The 24,757-nt window shown below is 43.4% G+C and overlaps 1 protein-coding gene across 1 annotated transcript in view; it reads right to left on the bottom strand.

Annotated features, from left to right (window-relative positions):
* Positions 1 to 2,453: 2,453 nt before the first annotated feature.
* LOC124788555 (T-cell leukemia homeobox protein 3-like) overlaps positions 2,454 to 24,757 on the bottom strand; it is a 434,467-nt gene continuing 412,163 nt past the window's right edge. The window contains exon 4 of the mRNA XM_047255826.1: positions 2,454 to 2,817. Coding sequence (XP_047111782.1) covers positions 2,454 to 2,817 — 364 coding nt within the window. The remainder of the gene's footprint in view (positions 2,818 to 24,757) is intronic.

The raw sequence follows: 24,757 nt of genomic DNA, 5'->3' as shown, positions 1-24,757 counted from the left end.
TTCATTACGTATCCTGTTTCAGACCTCACGCCTTCCTGCTTTAGCTTACCGCGTGCCTTTCGGCTTCCTCTCATTGTGTCTAGGCTGTCTTGTCTAGACACAACAAAGCCATCAACAAACGCATAAAAATAACTGCATGGAAATGTTATAATTATCACTCGTATTTATGTATAGGATGTTTTGTTAAAAAGCACAGCACTTACAGGTGTTACAGGTATAAATAGCCATTATAAATGGTTTTTTCAGTTTAAGTTTTTTACAATGTCATTTTGAGAACCCAAATATTGTACAGTGTAAGTAATATATAAATGTAAATAATGAATAAATCATCAGAAGAAGAGAACTCCAAGAAAACTGATCCACATGAGTTGTATATAACTCACGATTACAGGTGCCTTTTGACTTTTCTTGAGTTCTTGAAAACCATAGACTACGAATATGGTTTGTTACTGGAGCAATGATTCCACTTAACGCAGTGTCAGGGCATGCTATTTTAAATTGCCACGGCATGTCGGAGCTCTAAATGAAAATATATTTGTAAGTTGTATTTATTTCACCTGGTCCAAAGAAGAAATTTTCCGTGAATTATTTTTAACTCACACGGGAGTCAATGTGTTAATATTATTTCACCAATAACCCAAGTCGCAGAGGACCAACTGTTTAGAAATGAATACCTCACATTAATGGCAGTCAGTACGTAGGCCTATAATACTCACTAGTGACTGAGGATAAGGAAGGAAACTGAAGGAAGAAAGACAGGGTAAAAGAAACCAAATTTATACAAAATATGCAGTGTTACGTGCTACTTTATTTCGGCAGTCACTTCTAACTGTGGTCTCGATATTTATGTCTGAAAATGTACATAAATATTACAAGTATATGTATAATCGATGTTACTCTCCGTAGGTGAAATGACTCTCATGGAAGTTAAACTCTACAGAAACACTGTAAGCATAAACAAAAATGAGAACAGCGGAACTTTAGCTTCAGTCGTATAATTCGTTCTATGCCACCAGCTTCTGCTACGAAGCTTTTGAAACCTAAAGGAAACTCCTTTTAAAAAAACTTACGGAAACATTTCGTAGAGGTCGTGCTTCGTAATTTACAGCAAAAATGTGTAGGAACGTCACACACAAAATAAACGGAAACATTTGATAACACAGGACATGTGTACTGTACATAGCGACGAAACTGTCTTAGCAGAGGCCTGTAAGAACACGGTTACGTCCTGAGCTGTCTCATTATCGTTCGCCACACTCCTCACTTCACTGTAGCGTTCCCAACGGGGCACACCAACGAGGTACTAACTTTGTTCGTAGTGGATCTGGAGTAAATTAGAGCACCTGTGTGGTTCCTTTCCAAGCCTGTTCATCTCACCGTTGCCAGTTATATGCCAGTAGGGCATCAGAGCTAACGGTTCCTGCACCTCTCTGATTGCAGCTCCTCCAGTGGAATTGCGTAAGCAAAAAATAACTACTACATTTCCTTGCAATCGTTCGAAATCCTTTTCTTGTGAATGTTTTCATCACTCTTGGGGGGTTCTCTTCGTTCCCGTTCTCGCATCCGCGCGCGCACACACACACACACACACACACACACACACACACACACACACGTACACACACACATGCTGTCTCAGGTGCATCGTGGGACCACAAGAGTCCTCCAGATGAGTTGGTTTTTGCGTCGCTCCTCGCTAACGACTGTGACACATGTTGGTCCTGGAGGATCACAGTTATTCCCGACCCTTGATTATGGGCTATGCGGCGTAACAGTGACCAAGCGTTTACACCCATGGAATTATATAGCGTACGGTTTCAGCGTACGCTATTTCATTTTTTTAAAACTCCTCGTTAAGTTCTTCGGTCCATTCTTGATTTTGTATGTCACGGTGACGTGTAGATACATTACATTTCTACGAGAAGCGGATCGTCTTTCACGCCTCTGATGTTTGGAATTTAAGGTTCTTACGTTAAAGCTTCACAGTACTGCGAAATACTATTGCAGTATGATGTGAACACTCTGACGTTATGAAGCTAGAAGACTGGTGCCCCCTTGAATCACAGTATAGTAGAAGTGCACTAAAGCTTTGTATGGCGATATAAGCTCGTAATACTACGGGAAAAACAGAATCTGAGGAGGTTACGAGTCTGTCTCGTTAGTGATAGTGTCTTTTAGCTCATAGAATTGTGAAGTTCTTTCCCGCTAGTAAAACGTAAGAGTCAGTCCAACTTCAATCACAAACATATAGTAGAGACAGGTATAGGCGAAGGCTGTTTTCTATAATTTTTCTCCGTCGATTGCCGTTTGGAGCATCGGGGTATCTTGCTGAGTGAGGATGTCGTATCCAGAGCAGTCGCCACGCTCACCGGCCGCGCGACAGAGATTTCTGGGGACTGTCGATCTGTCGAGATTCACTGGATGAGTATGAGTCGTTCGACGGGGTCGTCGGCCTAGCAGATGGGTGAGGCGAGCGGGGGCGGCGGAGGCGGGTGCACGCCGTAGTCTGCGCCGGCCCAGGGCTGCAGGTTCTGCAGCGCGCTCAGCGCCGTCGTGGAGGCGGCGCCGCCCGCTGTGGAGACAGCCAGGTGCGGGGGCGGCTGCGGGGGCTGTCCCGCCGCGGACACGGAGGCGGCTGCGGCAGCCGCGGCGGCGGCCGCCAGCGCGCCGGGCGCGTCCGCCCCTGGGTGCGGCGGCGGGGGTGGCGGCGGGTGTGGGGGCGGGTACATGCCCTTGCTGAGCGCCTCGGCCTGCAGCGACATCATCAGCCGGTTGGCCGCCTGCCGCTCCGCCTCGCGCTCCTCCGCCGTCTGCCGCCTGCAACACAGCAGAAAGGCCCGATCACTTGATGGGCGAACAAACAGGGTGGCACTTAGTTATGCACAAAGTTTTTAAAGTTCGAATTTTGCTTGTCCCATCCCAGTTTTGTTCCATTTGACGAAAAGTGGTCTTTGAAAAATTTCACCTCAATCCAAGAAATTCTAGGCGACTCTCAGATGCCTTGAAGCTGTAAAATAGCACTCCCATAACCTATTTCCGCTAAAATGCACTGTATTTTTCCTTATCTCGACTGAATACTTGTCTTTTGCGAGAGCAATGCAGTGACAGATTCAAACAAGCCTAGCAATTGGTTAAATTCATTTTGACTCACATTACGGAAAAGATCATTCGAGGAATTCAAAAAACAGCACCAAGAATTTAAGAAATATCTTGTCTACTTTCTTATCGCACATATTTTAAATTTGAAACACTTTTCCCTTTACAATAATCATTTTGCAACGTTAATCTCTGTTGATTCAAAAACTAATTTGCTTGAATGAACACTGGATTGCCATGTCTGTCCCACTTAAAGATGCTTGAGGAGTCCGTCGATTTGACTCCGATCAACAACTCAAGTTAGTGGTGCATAGCGGCTTGCTGCGAAACCAAAAAGCTCTTTTTCAGAGGGCGTAGGAAGTACCGGGTGATCAAAAAGCCAGTATAAATTTGAAAACCGGATAAATCACGGAATAATGTAGATAGAGAGATACAAATTGAAACACATGCTTGGAATGACATGGGGTTTTATTAGAACCATAAAAATACAAACGTTCAAAAAATGTCCGACAGACGACGCTTCATCTGATCAGAATAGCAATAATTAGCATAACAAAGTAAGACAAAGAAAAGATGATGTTCTTTACAGGAAATGCTCAATATGTCCACCATCATTCCTCAACAATAGCTGTAGTCGAGGAATAATGTTGTGAACACCACTGTAAAGCATGTCCGGAGTTATGGTGAGGCATTGGCGTCGGATGTTGTCTTTCAGCATCCATAGAGATGTCGGTTTATCACGATACACTTGCAACTTCAGGTAACCCCAAAGCCAATAATCGCACTGACTGAGGTCTGGGGACCTGGGAGGCCAAGCATGACGAAAGTGGCGGCTGAGTACACGATCATCACCAAACGACGCGCGCAAGAGATCTTTCACGCGTCTAGCAATATGGGGTGTTTTTTTGGCTCTAATAAAACCCCATGTCATTCCAAGCATGTGTGTCAATTTTTACCTCTTTATCTACATTATTCCGTGGTTTATTAAGTTTTCAAATTTATACTGCGTTTTTGATCACCCGGTATATTGAAAGCGGGCGTCTATGTCGAAAAGTGATATCAATAAAATTGTGTACTCTTCTTGTAATACATTTTAAAAATCGATTTTGTGGCCGAGCGGTTCTAGGCGTTTCAGTCTGGAACCGTCCTGCTGCTACTGTCGCAGGTTCGAATCCTACCTCGGGCATGGACGTGTGTGCTGTCCTTAGGTTAGTTAGGTGTAAGTTGTTCTATGTCTAGGGGACTGATGACCTCAGATGTTAAGTCCCATAGTGCTCAGAGCCATTTTAACCATAAAAATTGATTGCAGATACTTATTGACCTATCCTCATAAGTTAGTCATTGAACTTTAAATTCTCAATTGGCTCCTCATTTGCTGTAAATGACTTCGAGCTTCATTCAAAGGGGCGTCAGATATTCCTCTAATCTTTTTTATTTCTTACTTTCAGACAACTTATTTCACAAAACATTTCACATGGTTCAGTGAGGTTAGAAAGGATCTTGAACGGTCTGGATTAAATTGAGGAGACAGCTCAGACCATATCAGGAACGACGGCTTTAATGGATTCACTGATATACAGGAACTGAAAGAGGGATAGATAGAACAAACATCACAGGCTGCCAGAGAAAGAATGCAAAGGTTTTTAGCTGCAAACAAGCCTTCTTGAAAATCGTAATAGTTATCTAAAGTAGTTTTTAATGGCCATTAGCCAAAAAAAGTCGGTACCAGATGTAAGAGTTTTAGCATATCGGAGATTACATAAGAATTCAGCTTTCAAAAAATCAACAGTATCTACGGTGGATGTTCAGGATCGCAGAGACAATGATGTTTCCAGACGCCTATACCGAAAATTAAAACGACCACAATTTAAATAATGGACATCACTTTGCATCCGCGGGATCATAGTGGGGATTTGCTGTGTGCTTGAGTCCAATCGCCGCTGATTTGGGCGTGGGGTGACAGACTCCAATTTCTACCAATTCTGTACGGATAGAAATGCGCCATATAGGCTTCTGCAGTAGACAATCGACTCGTGTGTCTTTGCCTCGAGAATTTTGTCCATTCACTATAATTTTATCACGCTGGAGAGGCTATATTTCACTGTTCTAATTGTGCTTGCACAACGCATACCTTGTTTCTTCTTCGTTCCATCAGCAGCTTTCCAAATGATGTGTTTCCAATTCAGTGCACCACAATGTTTCGCACAGGGTATTTCAGGAAGCCAACAACGTACTTTGAGGAATGGCAGAACATACAAAACCGATCATTTTTTTGTTACGGAACATACAAGGATTAGTCAGAACATTATGATCACCGACCTACTATCAATATAAACCCGTCCAGGCCATAGCAGCGTCACCTGGCGAGGAATGACAGCTTGTCAGACACACGCACGGTGGATTTAATGTCAGTGAGCGTGCTGTCCGTATGTAGAATGGGGAAGGCGCGCGATGTATCTGAGTTTGATCGAGAACAGATAGTGATAGCCGTGAGGCTCGGCTCGAGCATTTCGGATACTGCACGACTTGTCGGGTGTTCGAGGAGTGTCGTCAATACGTGCCGAAGCCAAGGCGAAACCACGTCCACCTCTCATTACAGATGTCGGACGTCGTATTCTGGGGCACAGGGCGGATTTTTTTGAATCATTCACATGTAAAGAACTGTCAGAAAACCTAATAAAAATGAACCGTAATTTTTGTGCAGTTGAAGTTATTCATTATTATAACTTAAGGATGCGTTAAAGACTATATGTTTCGTAACAAAAAAATGATCGTCTTTGTGTAACCGATTATTTCTCATATTTTGTTGGTGAGGTCCTTTCATCAAAAAGAAAACACCTCCTACAGGACCCGCACCTTTCCCGATTCCGTGTAGACAAGGTTAATGGCTTATCACTAGAATAAGATGATTTACCAAAGTCGTTATTAGCAGTCTCAGATATAGCTTTCTTCTTTCTTTCTTTTACATCTCTCTCTTTGAAGCTCCGAGGTCCAGGTAAAGCAGCAGATATAAATATCTAACTACATCCACTGTAATCCCTCCATTACCGTGACCAGATGTTCCAGTGCTATGAACACTGAAAGAAAACCTGCAAGGAGGAAAAACACAAGGACCAGACAGGAGATAATACGTAAATCGCCCTCATCGGTTCGCTTGAATAATGCTTAAAGGTTAACTGTGGGCTTATGCAATTTTGAATACCAACAACGTTACTGAAATTGGTATTTTTCAAGAACGAAATTAATATTTTGTCCTTTTTTAAATGTCTTAAAACTATCTTTGTTCTTAGTGTCGTCGAGGGATGGAAACGGAATCATTGTAGGACCGCTTTATTCTCCGTCCGTCTGTCTATCTCTCTGTCTGACTGTTAAAACCCTTCTTTTCAGGTAGGTGTATCACTCCCTTTGTGGCGTAATAAATGTAAGCTTCTAAGCTAAGGCAATCAAAAGGTACGACCATCTATGTCACATATTTTGACACTCGCAAATCAACCCATTAAAACATTTAAGGTAATGTAGGTTAATTCTTACAAAGAAGAAGACAGCAACCAGCCACTATTAATACTGCTATTTATTTAGGTAAATAGTGCCATTACCGGTTTCGAACTGGCAGGTTCATCATCAGACGGCTGTTCACATGATTTTCAAGATACACTCTACATTATCGTCCGTTTTCGATTTTTGTATATTGAAAATCATGTGAACAACCGTCTGATGATGAACTTGCCAGTTCGAAACCGGTAACTATGGTATTTACGTAAATAAATAGCAGTAGTAATAGTGGCTGGTTGCTGTCTTCTTCTTTGTAAGAATTAACCTACATTAATTGCACACAGCCACGGTCTCACCATGTCAGTTTTGGACAAAATAACATTTAAGGCAATTCATGTTGACCTAGAATCATGAAATTTGACAGGAGGCAAGGTTGGTTGGTTGATTTGGTGGAGGCGGGGGGGGGGGGGGGGGGGGGGGGGGGGAACCAGACAGCGTCGTCATCGGTCCCATCGGGTTAGAGAAGGATGCGGAAAGAATGGCGGTGCCCTTTCAAAGGAACCACCCCGGCATTAGGGAAATCACGGAAAGCCCAAATTGCCGGCCGCAGTGGCCGAGCGGTTCTAGGCGCCTCAGTCCGGAACCGCGCTGCTGCTACGGTCGCAGGTTCGAATCCTGTTTCGGACATGGATGTGTGTGATGTACTTTGGTTAGTTAGGTTTAAGTAGTTCTAAGTCTAGGGGACTGCTGACCTCAGATGTTAAGTCCCATAGTGCTCAGAGCCATTTGAACCATTTGAAAGCCTAAATTAGGTTTGAACCGTCGTCCTCCTGACTGTGAGTCCAGTGCGCTAACCACTGTGCCACTTCGCTTGGTAAGGAAGAGAGGTTTCACAGAGCAATTAGAGGAAATCAGAAAATTCTTAATTTTTAATCACATCAGACAAAAAAAAAAAAAAACCGTGTCGATAACAGACAAAAATCGTAGAGATTCTCGATTCCCGCACGGATGAACTGTCTACATAAATAATTAATTTTCTACGGAACCCTCAGAGCACGAGTCTTACTGGCACCTGGCCACGTCTTTAAACTCATTTCGGCTGAAAAGAGACACTACGAAATCTCCTTCCATCTCTGTGTCGAGGAGTGATGTAGTAATCGAGGAAAAGAGCTGCTCTGCATCAGGAGTATCATGAGTTGCGAGTAGCAGGCAGGACAGCTGAACAAAGGAGCAATCCACAGGGAGGTGATTACGCCGCCGGAACTCGGGAAGCGACCTAAGTCCTCTGCGGACAGAAAAAGGCGCGGGGGTCACAGGTTTTGCCGGGACATTACACACCGCGGATCATTACCGACATGCGCTCTCACTGCTTTTACAAAAACCAGTCCCGCTGCCTCATGTCGTGATATGTCGGACGGCACAGCCATGTCCGCCTTGCTGCTCCTTTTACAGGGCAGCGTTACCACACGGCTTTCTCCGGCAGAATCGCAGCCTTGTTGCTTTGTAACGCACAGCGTGAAGTCGTGGCACTTGTTGCTTTACTTGACGTCAGACTTACCTCAGAAACATCTTCCATGTCAGTAACATGGCTGACGAAACACACACACACACACACACACACACACACACACACACACACACACATAAACACACACACACTCACATACACAGAAAGAGGAAGAGAGAGAGAGAGAAAAAGAAAGCGTCTGGCATCACTCAAAGCAACCAATATCAGAACAATCTTCGTCGATCCATTATGGATCGTGTGACGTCGGCTGGCATGAACTTCTTGAAGCAATGATTTACCAACAGCCGTATGTCTTGTAGAAATTTATTTTATTTTATGAATTTCTATATGCTACCAGTTTTCGGCATTACATTCATGCCATCTTCAGGCCCCTGTACAATGAGTAGAAGAAATGTACTATTATATAAAATTATAAAAATATAGAACATATGTTAACAATTGTAGGTATCATGTTAACTATATAAGTGGCTCAAACAGATATATTGTATATCATTGAAACTATATGTAACATTAGGGCACATATGCTTCTGCCTATGTCATGCTGTTGTTAATTGTTTTCACTGTTTTATTCGAGAAAGCATGATATATGAACATATGTATACGTTATTATTCATAAAACCGTAACACACAGTTGTAATAGGCCATGCAACACATCAGATGTACTGCATACATTCGTATGTCCAGTGGAACAGTGGAAGAATTTTTTTAATAATAATCAACTAATATAAATAACAATAAAATAAATTAAAATACAAGAAAATGTGACAACCATGTCAGAATACATAGTTACTTATGTGTGGTCTAGGTCGTATTGTGTGTGGTACGACAAACAGCTGCCGCAATATTAACGATAAAAAGAATAAAAGAGTTTGTCTTAAAACCCAATTGCATTCACGAAGTAAACCAATGCAATCGTACTATAAAATCATCAAACGCCTGGTCACCGTAGACACTTCATTAGGACCCTTATGTAGGCCAACCCCACATTGTGCTGAGTGGATTAATGCAACGCCAGTAGCTGCCTAATATAGTCATGGTTACAAAGAAGATTCTCACTTTCTGTATATCAAAAAATGTCTATCTCCCTAATTATAAGTCCTATACAATTATGCAGAATTAATCCAAGTGGAATCGATTGAATGAAAGGAAAAGAAGAAAAAGAGAAATATAGGAGGCCGTCTATATGCCTGAACATAAATCTCAAAATGAAATGTATACCACCCCTAAGACTAAGGGTATCGCGTATAACCATTACGAATCATTCTCAGGTTGCATTAAGGCCGGGTGTAGTAGTGTATGAGGTGACTATGCGGATCTTAAGTACATCATCCTGTGTTATCATATTCTGTCTAATGACCTTAATAAGTCGGAAACTATCTGCATGGGTCAAAATGTCACGGTACCTACAAACTGGTCAAAATATTTGACTAGTTAAAGTCAAACAATAACGGATTTATACCCATTAGCAGAGTGTCAGGAAATGCAAAGTTGCATCAAGTATAAAATTGGTTAAGCGGCAACTCAAGAGTGCAACGATAGGTGAACAGTACAGTAACCCAAAACGGTTAGAAAATGATGTTGGACACATGTGTAAGTTATGGCAGTGGACAACTTCCATGGGAGGGGAAAAAATGTATTGACCATAAGTGCCTTGTATTGGCAAATATCATTGCATCAAGAAATATCAGAACATGTCAGCAGTTCTCAGCGCGGTCGGCTGAAACGGCAACTGTAAAGTTAACAGGCTATAAATAAATGCGCGGATAAATTCAGTATTATGCATAACGTGAATACAGTAATATTGATAACATTGTTTTCTGAAACCAGGCAACATTGACAAAAAAAAAAAAAAAAAAAAAAAAACAAAAAAAAAAACCGGTGTCATGAACTGATAACTCCCGGTGTCCTTTCATTCCATTAAGTTCTTCATTCATTTCCAGCTTCGGTTTGTGTAGTCTGCATACAAAGAAGAGAAACACGAGATGTCTCCGTACTCCGCACAGCAGGCGGCAATAGCGGCGCGTGTGTCCCGCAGTTGTCAACTTTGTCGCGGACGATCTCTAGCATATTTCATGTAATTTCTCGTGAATGGAAAGAGGTTTGACTCTCCTTCCACCATTATAAACGATTTCGATACGCTCTTAGGTGCCGGCCAGCCTGGATGTGGTTTTTAGGCGGTTTCGCGCATACTGCTTGGCGAATATCGCTCTTGTACCCACACTCCGCCTCAAAAGTTCAAATGGCTCCAAGCACTACGGGACTTAACATCTGAGGTCATCAGCACCCTAGACTTAGAACTACTTAAACCTAACTAACCTAAGGACATCACACACATCCATGCCGGAGACAGGATTCGAACCTGCGACTGTAGCAACCGCGTGGTTCCGGACTGAAGTGCCTAGATCCGCACTCCGCCTCAGTTACACGATTCTCAACCATTTAAAAAAACGTTCTCATACTTTCACACGGAAAGAGAGAGTTAGGGCTTAACGTCCCGTCGACAATGAGGTTATTACAGGCGGACTTCCACAAAGGATAATACTAAGCGCGGAGCGTCTTGTAGCTTTTGATCTAGAAGTCTTGCTTCGCGAACCAAAAATTTTTCATTTTTAATGTACTTCAGTAGAGCAGTGGCATATTTATGAAAAGCGGAGTGTTCCACAGAAAAGAGATTTTTGTGTTTTCTGGAGTGTACTTAACCATTTTACTCAGTGTCACGATTACACGGTGTACGAACACAAGCCGTCCAGTACGAATCCCCAGAGACAAACCTAAGACATCAGTGGCATCGGCGGAGCTGGTCTTCCTCGTGTTGTGAAATGCGTCTCAGACGAGGACGATATCGGCGTTCAGTGTTTCAGCCGAACCGCTGCAGTCTCGCTTACTCTGGCGCTGTGGCAGGCATTAACACTCCAACCAGCGATTATCACATTTTTTCGTGTAACATAATTACTTTTTAATTAAGGCCAGTAACGTATTTACACGTTATTATTTCGCAAAAAAATCCTCGAAAATTCGGCAAACACACCCTTACTGCAGCAAGACCCCTCATCAATATATTATTTTAAAAAATTGAATAAATGGTGAGAAGTGTGGGAGGGGAGGGGGGCAGGAGAGAGGGGATAGACTGAGCCGTAAAATCGCCCCAACTGTTAAAAAATTGCGAAGTAAAGGGAGGGTAAAAAAACAGCCACGGAGAACAACATAGAATTTGCTGCTAATGATCCAAATTTAACAGGTAATTTTCCCTGGCTGTGAATAAGTAACTAGACACGGTGTACCGACTAGCACACCCTGGCGCCCCACCCGGTCCAGAAGAGCGGGGACAATTTCGCGTCCGCCTCTGTTGCGTATTTTTTTTTCGTCGTTTTTTTTTTCGTTTCGTGCCACTCAGTTTTTTACGTTCCGGCTCCAGCTGCGGGTGTAATAAATAAAAGTGCAGGCCGGAGGCGACACGTGCGGTAATGAAAACTGCAGGCCGCGCCGCGCTGGTACGTGCTCGCTGGATTATCCGGCCGGCCGCATGCCCACCGGGCAATTGTTTCGCTGGCGCCCTGGGTGGCCGAGGTGACACGACTACCGCCGCTGCGAGCATTGCGCAGTTACTGCACTACTGGAGCGCCTGCCTTGCTGTATTCAATGTAGTGTGCCATCTTTATGAAGTATGATCATACGTTTAATTCATACGAAGATGCTGAACTCATTCCTCAAGAAGAAAAGCTTTCACTTGTCTATAACAATTTGTCCATTTTATTTAGACTGTTGAGCACCGTGGCCGTGGATAATGATATTTTACTATAAAAATACAGCGACCAGACACTTTTTTAATGCGTGTTATTTGTGCCACTATGCATTTCGGGTTTGCACCCATCTTCAGCTGGCAAATTACATGCATCTTCAGTTTCTACAGTGGTACAATATCGACAACAGTTTGCATGCTGCAGCTGGCCTGTGCAAAAGCAACGATTCCAATCATTTACTTCAATTTCGCGAGTTTAAAGTGACTTCCTTTTAACTATACGGTATATGTTACATTGCATTTGGGAACTTTCGGCAATTGAACATGTATCAGTAATTACAGATTTCTGTAGTTGTATATATACGTTTGGATGTAGCTGTATTGCGTTGATGTACTGATGGATATTGTGTAGTATGCCTCCTATAGTTGATAGAGTAATTGGTATAATGTCAACTTTATCGTGATGCCGCATGTCCTTGACTTCCTCAGCCAGTTGGATGTATTTTTCAATTTTTTCTCCTGTTTTCCTCTGTGTATTTGTTGTATTGGGTATGGATATTTCTATTAGTTGTGTTAATTTCTTCTTTTTATTGGTGAGTATGATGTCAGGTTAGTTATGTGGTGTTGTTTTATCTGTTACAATGGTTCTGTTGCAGTATAATTTGTGTTCATCATTCTCCAGTACATTTTGTGGAGCATACTTGTATGTGGGAACGTGATGTTTTATTATTAATATTATTATTACTATTATTATTATTATCATTACTGGAAGCAGTGGTAGAAGTACCGACAGTATTAACTTTACTACTGGGGCTACAACTTTGCTTCCGCCGTTTTTTCTCAAAGTTTGAGGCTTTATTGTAAGCATCTTCCAAAAAATTTACTTTTCAAAGTACTGGCCATCGCTGGCCACTACTTTCTCCCATCTTTCGGGCAGTATACGAATCCCGTGGTGGAAGAACTGGGCGTCTTTCGAGAAGATCCATCCATCGATCCCATTTTGCAATTGTTCATATGACAGGAAGCGCTGGGCAGCCAGGTCGTGTGCCATTGAACTAAAAAGTTGGTAGTCAAAGGGAACAATGTCTGAGAAATACGGCGGGTGGGGTAGGACTTCACCTTTCAACGTTTCCAGGTATGTTTTGCGACATGGGGTCGAGCACTGTCATGCTACAAAATGACCTTTTCATGCCTATCGCTGTATTGTGGCCGCTTGTCTGTCAATGATCGGCTGAAACACATAAATTGCTTTCGATAACGATCTCCTGTGATTGTTCCCGTCGGTTGCAGTAGCATCGAGAGCTTTCTCTCTTTCACAACCATGCCGGTCTTCGACGTCAAAATCACCGTTTTTGAAGCATGCAAACCATTTTCTGCAAAGTTCTAACAGGCATCTCGTTATAGGTCTTACCCAGCTTTTTATGAACCTCAGCCGCAGATTTCTTCATATCAAAGCAGAAAATTAAAACCTCCCGCAGGTGACGAGAATTGGGCTCGTAAGTTGAGATATTTAGCCGAGAATAACTTTAAGATGCAATAAAAAATTGACTAATATTTTGATGGCGTTATGTTCTCAAATGCCTAAGCTTACTGTATGACACTTACGACCTGTCCGCCCCCGGTAGCTGAATGGACCAATAAAGGAAATTGTCACCATGACGTGTCTTGGGGTGGAGTACACAAGGAATATTCGGCAGACCATCGCAGTTAATTATAGAAGAATCCTCAACACCATCCGTGCTTGTATACGTCAGCACAATCTCCGTACTCTTGATGAGACACAAAGAGTGGCTCTTGTCAACATCTATTTATCCTCTGTATTAAATTACGTGGCGCAAGCCCTGCCAATGCCGAGGGAAGTGGCGAACAGGATTTTGGCTGCTTTTGGCCACTTCGTCAGTCGCGGCCACATCTTCAAAGTCAAGTACCAAACGTTGACTCTACCGACTGACAACGGTGGATTGAATCTCACGGACGTGTACAATAAAGCACAAGCATTGTACGTCTGTAAAACATATAAACTGTGGAAGCGGTCAGTTAAAAGTGTTACCGCATTTCTGTTAAATGAAATAGCGCCGGCCAGTCAGGACGCCCCAATAGCCGTTCACCACATCCCAAATGAACTTTGCTACCTAAAACATTTCTTCGTAGAATATAGCTGCAGTAGACTGGGAACACCCGAGAAAGATGTCCTCAAAGTCAAGAAAATATACCAAAACTTAATGAACTTTCAGACCAAGAACATCATAGAACAAAAATACGTCGGTCACTCTTGGCATGATATCTGGAGGAATATACACCACCCGCATTTACCAACAAAAGTGCGGTCGTTGTGGTACTATTTTGTGAATAGGAAATTTCCAACGAACTCCAGACTACATTCCATTCATCTGGCTAATTCCCCTTTGTGTACCACTTGCAACCTGATTGACACAGATGAACATCAATTAGTCTGTGGAAATGCAAATAATATATGGCTGTCAATCAGAAAAAAATTAGCAACTATGCAGAGAAAACCGCCGTATTTGATAACGCCATTTGAACCATTTTTTGTTATTTACTTTACTTACATTGTCTCTGTAGTCACTCAAATCATTGTAATACGATTTGTCATATTAAAAGTGTTATTTCTTAGAAATTTATGATGTAAAAAAGTTACTCTATGTGCAAAACCCTGATGCAATGTAAGACGGGGACTGTTGACCCTAATCAGATCACTTAGTCCACAGCTGTCTGATGGCTTTGATCACTACCACAGGTCCTGTAGAAGCCCAGGGGAATGTCCGCCATAGAATAATACTCCCCCACCGATCTGCGTTCGTGACGCGGTGCGTATTTAGAGCAACGATTCGCCAGGATGTCTGCATATTCGTCAATCTGATGTAACAGGAGACGTGATCCACCCGAACAGGCGACACGTTTTGATTTATCCATGGCCGAATCTGGAAGTTCTTGTGAACACCGCGACCGTAATTGATGGCAAACAGTGTTCCCGTGGGTAGTGGGTAGTACATTTTGGTTTATTTCTGTACGGTGTCAGCACATATAATAGTTTAGAGTGTGGCAGTGAACTTCGCTGTTGGCACAGACCTCCGAGGAAGGTCTGATAGTACACTTCGCCATATTTTTACCTATGGTTTCAGACAATTGCAATCCATTCGTACTGATGTGCGGTTAATTCTCTCCTTCTATGGTATACTAGTTCTACAATATTGGATTCATGTTAGATTGTGTTTGGTACACGTTGACAATTCAGATTCATTACTGTGCTCAGTGGTGTAACTAGGGTGTAACTAGGGCGCGTACCCTAGGCGCTGTCACGTGGTTCGCATATTTGAGGTAGGCAAAAAAATGAGGAAGTGCGAAACAGGAGTCGAGGCAGGACGAAGTACGGGAGGGGAGAAGAATAATAAAAGAAGGAGAATAAGAAGAAAGCCGTGGAAGTTATTAAAACTGTATTTTTGGGGGGAGGGGAGGCGGAAGGGATACGAAGATGTATGAAAAAAAAAATCATGAGAAGATCCACACTGGACTGTGTTGGGCAACAGTTCCGTAAGCGATACCTTGCTTCGTACGGAGACACTTGTTACTTGTTTTCGGCTACTATTTGCGCTTGTTGTTTTGTTGGTTATGGCTCTTTGTATCGATCAGCAACGAAAAAGGAATCACGTTATTCCAACTTTAGAGTGTTTTACACGTTTTTATGTGTATCACAAAAAATAAATAAAAATAAAAAATAAAAGTAAGAAAGAAAAAGGTTTTGTGCACGAGAGTGACTGCATGGTAACAACATGTTCCAAAAGCCGCGAGCAAAAATGCAATTTTTCAGGCGTTCATACCTCGGGTTCTAGTGATCAAAGAGATAAAGCGGCAAGTGTTTTCAACAGTCCTTGGTCTATTGGCCAGTTTTATGCCTATCGGAAGGGGGCATACTGTAGCTATCCTGCAAGTGGTTCAAATGGCTCTGAGCACTATGGGGCTTAACATTTGAGGTCATCAGTCCCCTAGACTTAGAACCATTTAAACCTAACTAACCTATGGACATCACACACATCCATTCCCGAGGCAGGATCCGAACCTGCGACCGTAGCAGCAGCGCGGTTCCAGACTGAAGCGCCTAGAACCGCTCGGCCATAGTGGCCGGCAGCTACCCTGCAGTGCAGGGTGAAAATTTAAACGTTGCACACTTCCTCCGCGCCAGACAAATCGATTGGTTCCTTTACATGAGGTATGGTCTACATTGGGCCTTAGACTGCTTACAAAGCACAATTATTCATTGTTGGTTCTTGTGAAAATCTCGAAAAACTGTTATTTTTTGGTGCCAAAGATACAAACTGTGGGGATGGCCACTTCTGCAATTTCTATTCATGGTAAATCGCAACATTTTTCAAACCTCAGCTCAGCCTCACAGAGTCCAAGATTCCCACCATTTCGCGAGGGCTGCCATCTGATTCCTAATTTTTCGTGAGCTCTAAAGCACTCCACGAAATTATCTTAACATGCAGATCTTTCGCTCCACGGAATTATTTCACATTGAGATCTGATTGGCATTTGAGTTTTCCCTTCCCCCATTATTCGCGCTACTCTCCAAAAACGCTGCTTCTTGCCAAGACTTTGAGACGGCATGGGAAAGTCTCAAGCCCATAAGCCAGCCTCATCGAGTCCAACCCATTCAAACGGCCCATTTATCCTCGCTGGACACCGGAAACCAGAATCTCGAACAAGTCGAGCACAAAGGCGTGGCCAGAAAATGACACGTTGCAATGTATTGTCATCCGAGGTCAAGTGGAGTCTCGTTGTTTTCCACAAGGAAAGCGTTTGCGGGACGTTCTGGTACTTTGTGGTCATTGAGATCAGAGAAAATCAGTCGGTCTGAAAAATGGTCAAAGTATAGATTGGTTTCCGTCAATAAAAGGTTGTAGGCCGAATACGATGTGTGCTCATCACCAGAGCAGGAGTCCCTCTTATTGCAATTTGAGCGAGACAGCCTGCGCCTAGCCGGCAGAAGCGTCGGGCCACCCGGTAATTGCTCTCGCATTACGCGAGAGAAGAAGCCGCTAATGACTGTTGTAAATTTTCGGGCCATCTGCTGTTTGTTTATTTAACGCAAGACAGGGAGGTCGGCTAATTCCTGCGCGACGCATTAACACGACCGCCGCCGCTGCCGCCGATCTTTTACGGCGCGCGCAGCGCTCCTAGCGGCCTCTCGTTAAACCCACCGCCAGCCACCGCTACCGCTAATTATAGTCCCCACTTGTCTTTTTCTCCTCACGCTCCTTTGTCTCCCGCAGTGATTCTCGCAGAAAAAGGACAAGCTGCAAACTATAAAATACGTATGAATCTCGCAGGCTCAGGATCGATCAGATCCTTTCAGTCTCCACCTGAAGAGTTCCATTAACACAAGACACACCCAATAGCCATATTGTACATAACACCACCATTTTGCGTCTGTCTGAATGGGTTCTTCCTATACAGAAAATACGCTCACATCTTGTTTCCCCCCCCCCCCCCCCCCAATCCATTTGAAACTTCTCACTGTATTCAAGCTGTCGTCTTCCTACACAATAGTTATAAGCCATACTTACCAAACTGACGATTCCTTGATGCATAAGCGTGTGTCCTGTCAACGTACGCTTCTTTTAACCAGGTTGTTCCATAATCTTTTTTCCCCTCCTATTTTATTCAGTACCGCCTCATTTTTTACTCAATCAACCCATTTAATCTTCAGCATTCTTCTATAACACAACGTATCAATAGTTGTACTCTCTCTTTTCTGAACTATTTATCATCCATGTTCCCTGTGCAGACAAATACCTTGAGAAAAGACTTCCTAATTCTTAAATTTGTGTTCAATAGTAACAAATTTCTCTTTGCTGGTAATGCTATTCTTCTCATTGCCAGTCTGCATTTTATTCCCTCTGAACTTAAGCCCTCATGTTAATTTTCTGACCAAATGCCAAAACTCATCTACTACTTTTAGTGACTCATTATCTAATTGAATTCCCTTAGTATCACCTGATTTAATTTAACTACATTCCATTATCTTTCATTTTACTTTCGTTCATGTTCATCTTCTAACGTTTTTTTTCAAAACAGCTTCCATTCTGTTCAACTACTCTTCCAAGTCCTTTGCCGTTTCTGACAGAATAACATCATAAACAAACATAAAAACATTAATTTGTTCTTCTTGAATTTAAATTCCCTTTCCAAAAATTTTCTGTTTCCTTTACTGCTTTTTTAACATACAAGTTCAATGACGTATAGCATATTCTACAATCTTAGGTCAATCCATTCTCAAGTATTGCTTCCATTTCATGTTCCACGAGTGTTATAACTGCAGTCTGGTTTCTGTTCAAGTAACAGATAACCTGTTATTTTATCGCTGCTGTCTTCAGAATTTCGCCGTGAGGTACCTCAACGGTCTGAGGCGCCTTGCCACGGTTCACGCGGCTCCCTCCCCCCTCCCCCCAACCCCCCGTCGGAGATTCGAGTCTTCCCTCGTGCATGGGTGTGTGTTGTGTTCCGATGACCTCAGCAGTTTGGTCCCATACGAATTTACCACAAATGTCCAAATTTTTTTTCATCAGAATTTCAGTGATTACGTTCCAGTCGACAGAGTCAAAAACTTTCTCTAAACCTACAAATGCGATAAAAATAGTTTTTTGATGTATATATGCAGACTGAAGCAACAAATGAAAATTTGTACCACGACCAGGGTTCGAATCTAGGTCCCCTGCTCGCTACGCAGACGCACTAACCAGTACGCCATTCTGGCTCAGTGGCTTTGCAGAACTACACAGACTATTCTGGCACGCCTCCTCCTCGTTTGGACTGAGGAGGAATGTGTGCTAGGGCAGTCCGCGCAGTTGCACAAAGCCCCTGTGCTAGGTTGGCATAGTGGTTAATACATCTGCCTAGAGAGCTGGAGACTCAGGTTCGAATCCTGGCCTTGGTAAAAATTTGCATTCGGGACATCAGCTGTATATATACATCATACATCTTTGTGACTTGAAAAGGTCTCTGGAACTGTATAGTTTCTTATGAAGGGCATTACATTTGTATTCTTTCAACCTATAGACTCAGTGTTGCCGTGGGTGATCATACACTTCTCCAGAACTAAACTAATCTTCCCTGAGATCGGCTTCTATCTGTTTTTAAAGATATCTCCAAAACACGGAATTGCTGGAATATCGGTCTGATAACTTCGAGTGAGGCGCACTATGTGATCAAAAGTATCCGGATACCTGGCTGAAAATGACTTACAAGTTCGTGGCACCCTACATCGGTAATGCTGGAATTAAATATGGGGTTGGCCCATCCTCAGACTTGATAACAGCTTACACTCTCTCAGGCATACGTTTAAACAAGTGCTGGAAGGTTTCTTCGGGAATGGTACCTCATTCTTCACGGAGTGCTGCACTGAGGAGAGGTATCGATGTCGGTCGGTGAGGCCTGGTACGAAGTCGGCATTACAAAACATCCCAAAGGTGTTCTATAGGACTCAGGTCAGGGCTCCGTGCAGGCCAGACCATTAGAGCGAGGTTATCGTCGTGTAACCACTCAGCAGCCACAGGCCGTGAAATATGAACAAGTGCTCGATAATGTTGAAAGAACAATCACCATCCCCGAATTGTTCTTCAACAGTGGGAAGCAAGAAGGTGCTTAAAACATCAATGTAGGCCTGTGCTGTGATAGTGCCACGCACAACAACGAGGAGTGCAAGTCCCCTCCATGAAAAACACGACCACACCATAACACTACTGCCTCCGAATTTTACTGGTGGCACTACACACGCTGGAATATGACGTTCACCAGGCATTCACCATGCCCACACCCTGCCATCGGGTCCCTACATTGTGTACCGTGATTCGTCACTCCACACAACGTTTTTCCACTGTTCAATCGACCAATGTTTACTCTCCTTATATCAACCGAGACGTCGTTTGGCATTTACCGGCGTGATGTGTGGCTTATGAGGAGCCGCTCCAAGTTTTCTCACCTCCTGCCTAACTGTCGTAGTTTTCGCAGTGGATCTTGATGTAGTTTGGAATTCCTGTGTAACGGTCTGGATAGATGTCTGTCTATTACGCATTGCGACCTTCTTCAACTGTCTGCGGTCCCTGCCAGTCAACGGACGAGATCGGCCTGTACGCTCTTGCGCTGTACGTGTCCCTTCACGTTTCCACTTCACTATCACATCGGAAACAGTGTCCTATGGATGTTTAGGAGTGTGGAAATCTCGCATACATACGTATGACACAAGTGACACCCAATCACCTGACCACGTTGGAAGTCCGTGAGTTCCGCGGAGCGCCCCATTCTGCTCTCTCACGATGTCTAATGACTACTGAGGTCACTGATATGGAGTACCTGGCAGTAGGTGGCAGCACAATGCACCTAATATGAAAAACGTATGTTCTGGGGGTGTCCGGAAACGTCTGATCGCTTAGTGTATGTATGGAGTAACACTTTCTGTTGCCTCAATATAATTTATAGCCATACCAAACATATTTCCGTTAAGAAAGTTATTGTTATCGCTCGCTATAAATAATATTCCTAAGAAAAACTGTTAGTTAGTGAAAGGTAAGATGAAGCGGAAGCCAGCCCTTGCCTCGGACCGTAACGTGAACACATATTTTTATGTCAAAATCCATCTTTTGCGATTAATGACCTTTCTCAGAGGTGCAGTTTATGAATGTATGTACCGCGGTTATAGTTCCGATGCCCGTTTCTCTGTAAGTGAGGCAGTACTCCTGAGGCATACTAGCCTACAATTTGCAGGCAGTGCAATGCCAACGACCATCAGAACTTATTACTGGCTGCTCAGTAAGGAAACTTGCTCTCGCGCGTCCGTTAGCACTGAACAAGACTAATTTCCTAGCATTACGAGACCGAGACCGTTCCCTTCTGTCATTATCTTTTGAAGTCGTGACAGAACAAAAAGAGACAATATTGATACTCAACGAGCTGCAAGTTAACGCTGCTTGCTGCGTGCCGTGATGGATTTAGTTTCAGACACTGCTGAGACACTGATGTCAACCTGTGCAGTATTGACAGGACTGCCTCTCTCAAAAAACTACACGTTCGCCTTCTGCTGTATTTCGTCTATTTCAGTGAGTCGTTGCCAAATGCTCTCTTTGAAACTCTAGACAATCTTTGTTTGTTTTAACCTATCTGGGTCACATCTCCTTAATGTAATATCTTTCTTAGATTTCAGCTTTAAATTGCATTTTTACCTAATAAATTAGGGTCACAGTCACCTGATCCTGGAAGGGTCTTACAATTTAAAATATGTCTTCCCATTGTTAAATTTATCTCAAATGTTCCTGTGCCTACAGTCTCCTTCACGTATACAACAGTCGTCTTTACTGATTATCAAATGAAGTGTTACCTACGATTAAACCGTGCTCTGTGCAAAATTCTACCTCTTTCGCTCCTTTCCCCCATTCCATTTTCCCTACTACTTTTCCTTCTCTTCATTTTCTCACTATCCAATTCCAGTCCCTTATAATATTGAAATATTCATAAAGTTCTGAATAAATTCTTTTATCCTACTCCACATTTTTTCAGTTTCGTCATCATATTCTGTTCCAGTCCGCGGAACAGAAAAAAGCGACAGATTCCGCGAGTAGGGTGGATGTGAAAATGTTGTCATTTTGTTTTTGGGAAAAAGTGCGTGACCTTCAACTTTATTTGCACCAGAGTGTCCTTGTGGTAAGTCATTAGATATCACAAAGCAGGCCGTTTGTTCCATATTATAGAATCATTTTAACACTTGAAGTAGTAAAACTAGTTAGCTGTGCTACCTTGTGAGACAAATTTTTGATGAACCATGCACTTAATGTCGAAAATCGAAGCAACATAGTTTTTAGGCTGTTTCTCATCTGAAGTATGATTAAAATTACTTGATAGCTGACACTTTAAGCATTGGAGTTGGTTTGCTCTAATCAGAGCGCGCAACGTCACGCCCGAACCGTTTGCGTTGCCAAACTGCCACAACAGTTGCCCAATTCAATTCCAGTTTCTTGTCCGGTATTCTTTGTTGATGTATATGGATCCCGAATCATGGATCTGGCACTTTTATTTCGTATTTCATCCTAAATGATAACCACGCCACAAACAGCACACAGACACACATAGCGAAACTAATGAACTAAGCCCTTTTCATGCTCGGCACTTACTAAACACTACTGGATACTTCCACACAAGACGCGATTCAGTGCACATAGCCGGCCGGAGTGGCCGAGCTGTTCTAGGCGCTACAGTCTGGAACCGCGGGACCGCTACGATCGCAGGTTCGAATCGTGCTTCGGGCATGGATGTGTGTGATGTCCATAGGTTAGTTAGGTTTAAGTAGTTCTACGTTCTAGGGGACTGATGACCTCAGAAGTTAAGTCCCATAGTGCTCAGAGCCATTTGAAGGAGGAGGAGGAGGAGGAGGTTAGTGTTTAACGTCCCGTCGACAACGGGGTCATTAGAGACGGAGCGCAAGCTCGGGTGAGGGAAGGATGGGGAAGGAAATCGGCCGTGCCCTTTCAAAGGAACCATCCCGGCATTTGCCTGAAGCGATTTAGGGAAATCACGGAAAACCTAAATCAGGATGGCCGGAGACGGGATTGAACCGTCGTCCTCCCGAATGCGAGTGCAGTGTGCTAACCACTGCGCCACCTCGCTCGGTCCGAGCCATTTGAACCATTTGAATCAGTGCACATATGCGGTTATCACCATCACAGAGATCAGCTTATATTAGATAAGCTTCGTACGACATTTCGTGAAACTGGCTATTTGAAGACTGCAGTTCGTCATTGCCACTGGGTGATCACAGTAAAACATACGTCAGTTAGGATTGTGCTCTGACGCTATGGATAGCGTTTAAATCTGCCATTCTGGAGGTCGTAGGCTGAAATCTCCTCAACTGCCTCGAAATTTTTTGCTTCTGAACTTCTCAAAAGAGTTTGATTATCATTTTTATTCAGTTACTTGGTTTAAATATATATTTTTTTAATTCTAATTCTTTGCCATGTCATTTTCATCATCGTATTGACTTTATTATTTGCTTTTATTCTCTACTTATCATTAAGTAGGAAGGAAGATTTGGATCAACATTCCGTCGACATCAAGGTCATTAGAGACGGAGCACGAGCTGGGGTTGAGTCAAGGATGATGATGATGATGATGATGATGATGATGATGTTTGGTTTGTGGGGCGCTCAACTGTGCATTTATCAGCGCCCGTACAAATTCCCAACCATTGCTCAGTCCAATTTCGACACTTTCATGAATGATGATGAAATGATGAGGACAGCACAAACACCCAGTCATCTCGAGGCAGGCGAAAATCCCTGACCCCGCCGGGAATCGAACCCGGAACTCCGTGGTTATGTCAAGGATATGGAAAGAAATCGGCGGTGCCCTTTCAAAGGAACCATCCCATCATTCGCCTGGAGCGACATAGGAAAATCAGGAAAACGTAAATCTGAATAGCCGAACGCAGGTTTGAACCGTCGTTCTCCCTAATGCGAGTCCAGTGTACTAACCACCTCACTTGGTTTCTATCAATCATTTTTTCTTCGTCTGGAATCTGCCTGTGTCGCCTATAATCTTCACTCAAGTGCCAACGATGACTGCTCATAGGTTGTAACGCAGCAGCTCGTGTAGCCGCTGACGGTATAGTTTCAGGTAGCCAATGATAGCAAGAAATTAGTTTGCTTTTAGCTCTGAAACTGATCTTTTTACGTCTTGAGTTTGCGACATAACTTTGCAGCGGCCACTTCCCAGCACCGCTTCGCGTTACACATTTACAGCATTTGTGAAGTGACTTGGCGTGTCTACATCTAGATCTACATCTACATCTACATTTATACTCTACAAGCCACCCAACGGTGTGTGGCGGAGGACACTTTACATGCCACTGTCGTTACCTCCCTTTCCTGTTCCAGTCGCATATGGTTCGAGGGAAGAACGACTGCCGGAAAGCCTCCGTGCGCGCTCGAATCTCTCTAATTTTACATTCGTGATGCCCTCGGGAGGTATAAGTAGGGGGAAGCAATATATTCGATACCACATCCAGAAACGCACCCTCTCGAAACCGGGACAGCAAGCTACACCGTGATGCAGAGCGCCTCTCTTGCAGAGTTTGCCACTTGAGTTTGCTAAACATCTCCGTAACGCTATCACGCTTACCAAATAACCCTGTGACGAAATCTTTGAATCTTCTCTATCTCCTCTGTCAACTCGACCTGGTACGGATCCCACACTGATGAGAAATACTCAAGTATAGGTCGAACGAGTGTTTTGTAAGCCACCTCCTTTGTTGATGGACTACATTTTCTAAGGACTCTCCCAATGAATCTCAACCTGGCACCCGCCTTACCAACAATTAATTTTATATGATCATTCAAAATGGTTCAAATGGCTCTGAGCACTATGGGACTTAACTACTGTGGTCATCAGTCCCCTAGAACTTAGAACTACTTAAACCTAACTTACCTAAGGACATCACACACATCCATGCCCGAGGCAGGATTCGAACCTGCGACCGTAGCAGTCGCGCGGTTCCGGACTGCGCGCCTAGAACCGCTAGACCACCGCGGCCGGCTATGATCATTCCACTTCAAATCGTTCCGTACGCATATTCCCAGATATTTTACAGAAGTAACTGCTACCAGTGTTTGTTCCGCTATTATATAATCATACAATAAAGGATCCTTCTTTCTATGTATTCGCAATACATTACATTTGTCTATGTAAAGGGTCAGTTGCCACTCCCTGCACCAAGTGCCTATCCGCTGCAGATCTTCCTGCATTTCGCTGCAATTTTCTAATGCTGCAACTTCTCTGTATACTACAGTATCATCTGCGAAAATCGGCATGGAACTTCCGACACTATCTACTAGGTCATT

This window comes from Schistocerca piceifrons, chromosome 3 (assembly GCF_021461385.2).
Source record: "Schistocerca piceifrons isolate TAMUIC-IGC-003096 chromosome 3, iqSchPice1.1, whole genome shotgun sequence".
Taxonomy (NCBI): Eukaryota; Metazoa; Arthropoda; class Insecta; order Orthoptera; family Acrididae; genus Schistocerca; species Schistocerca piceifrons.
Note: the sequence above shows the minus strand (reverse complement) of the source record. Positions and strands in the feature narration are given on the sequence as shown.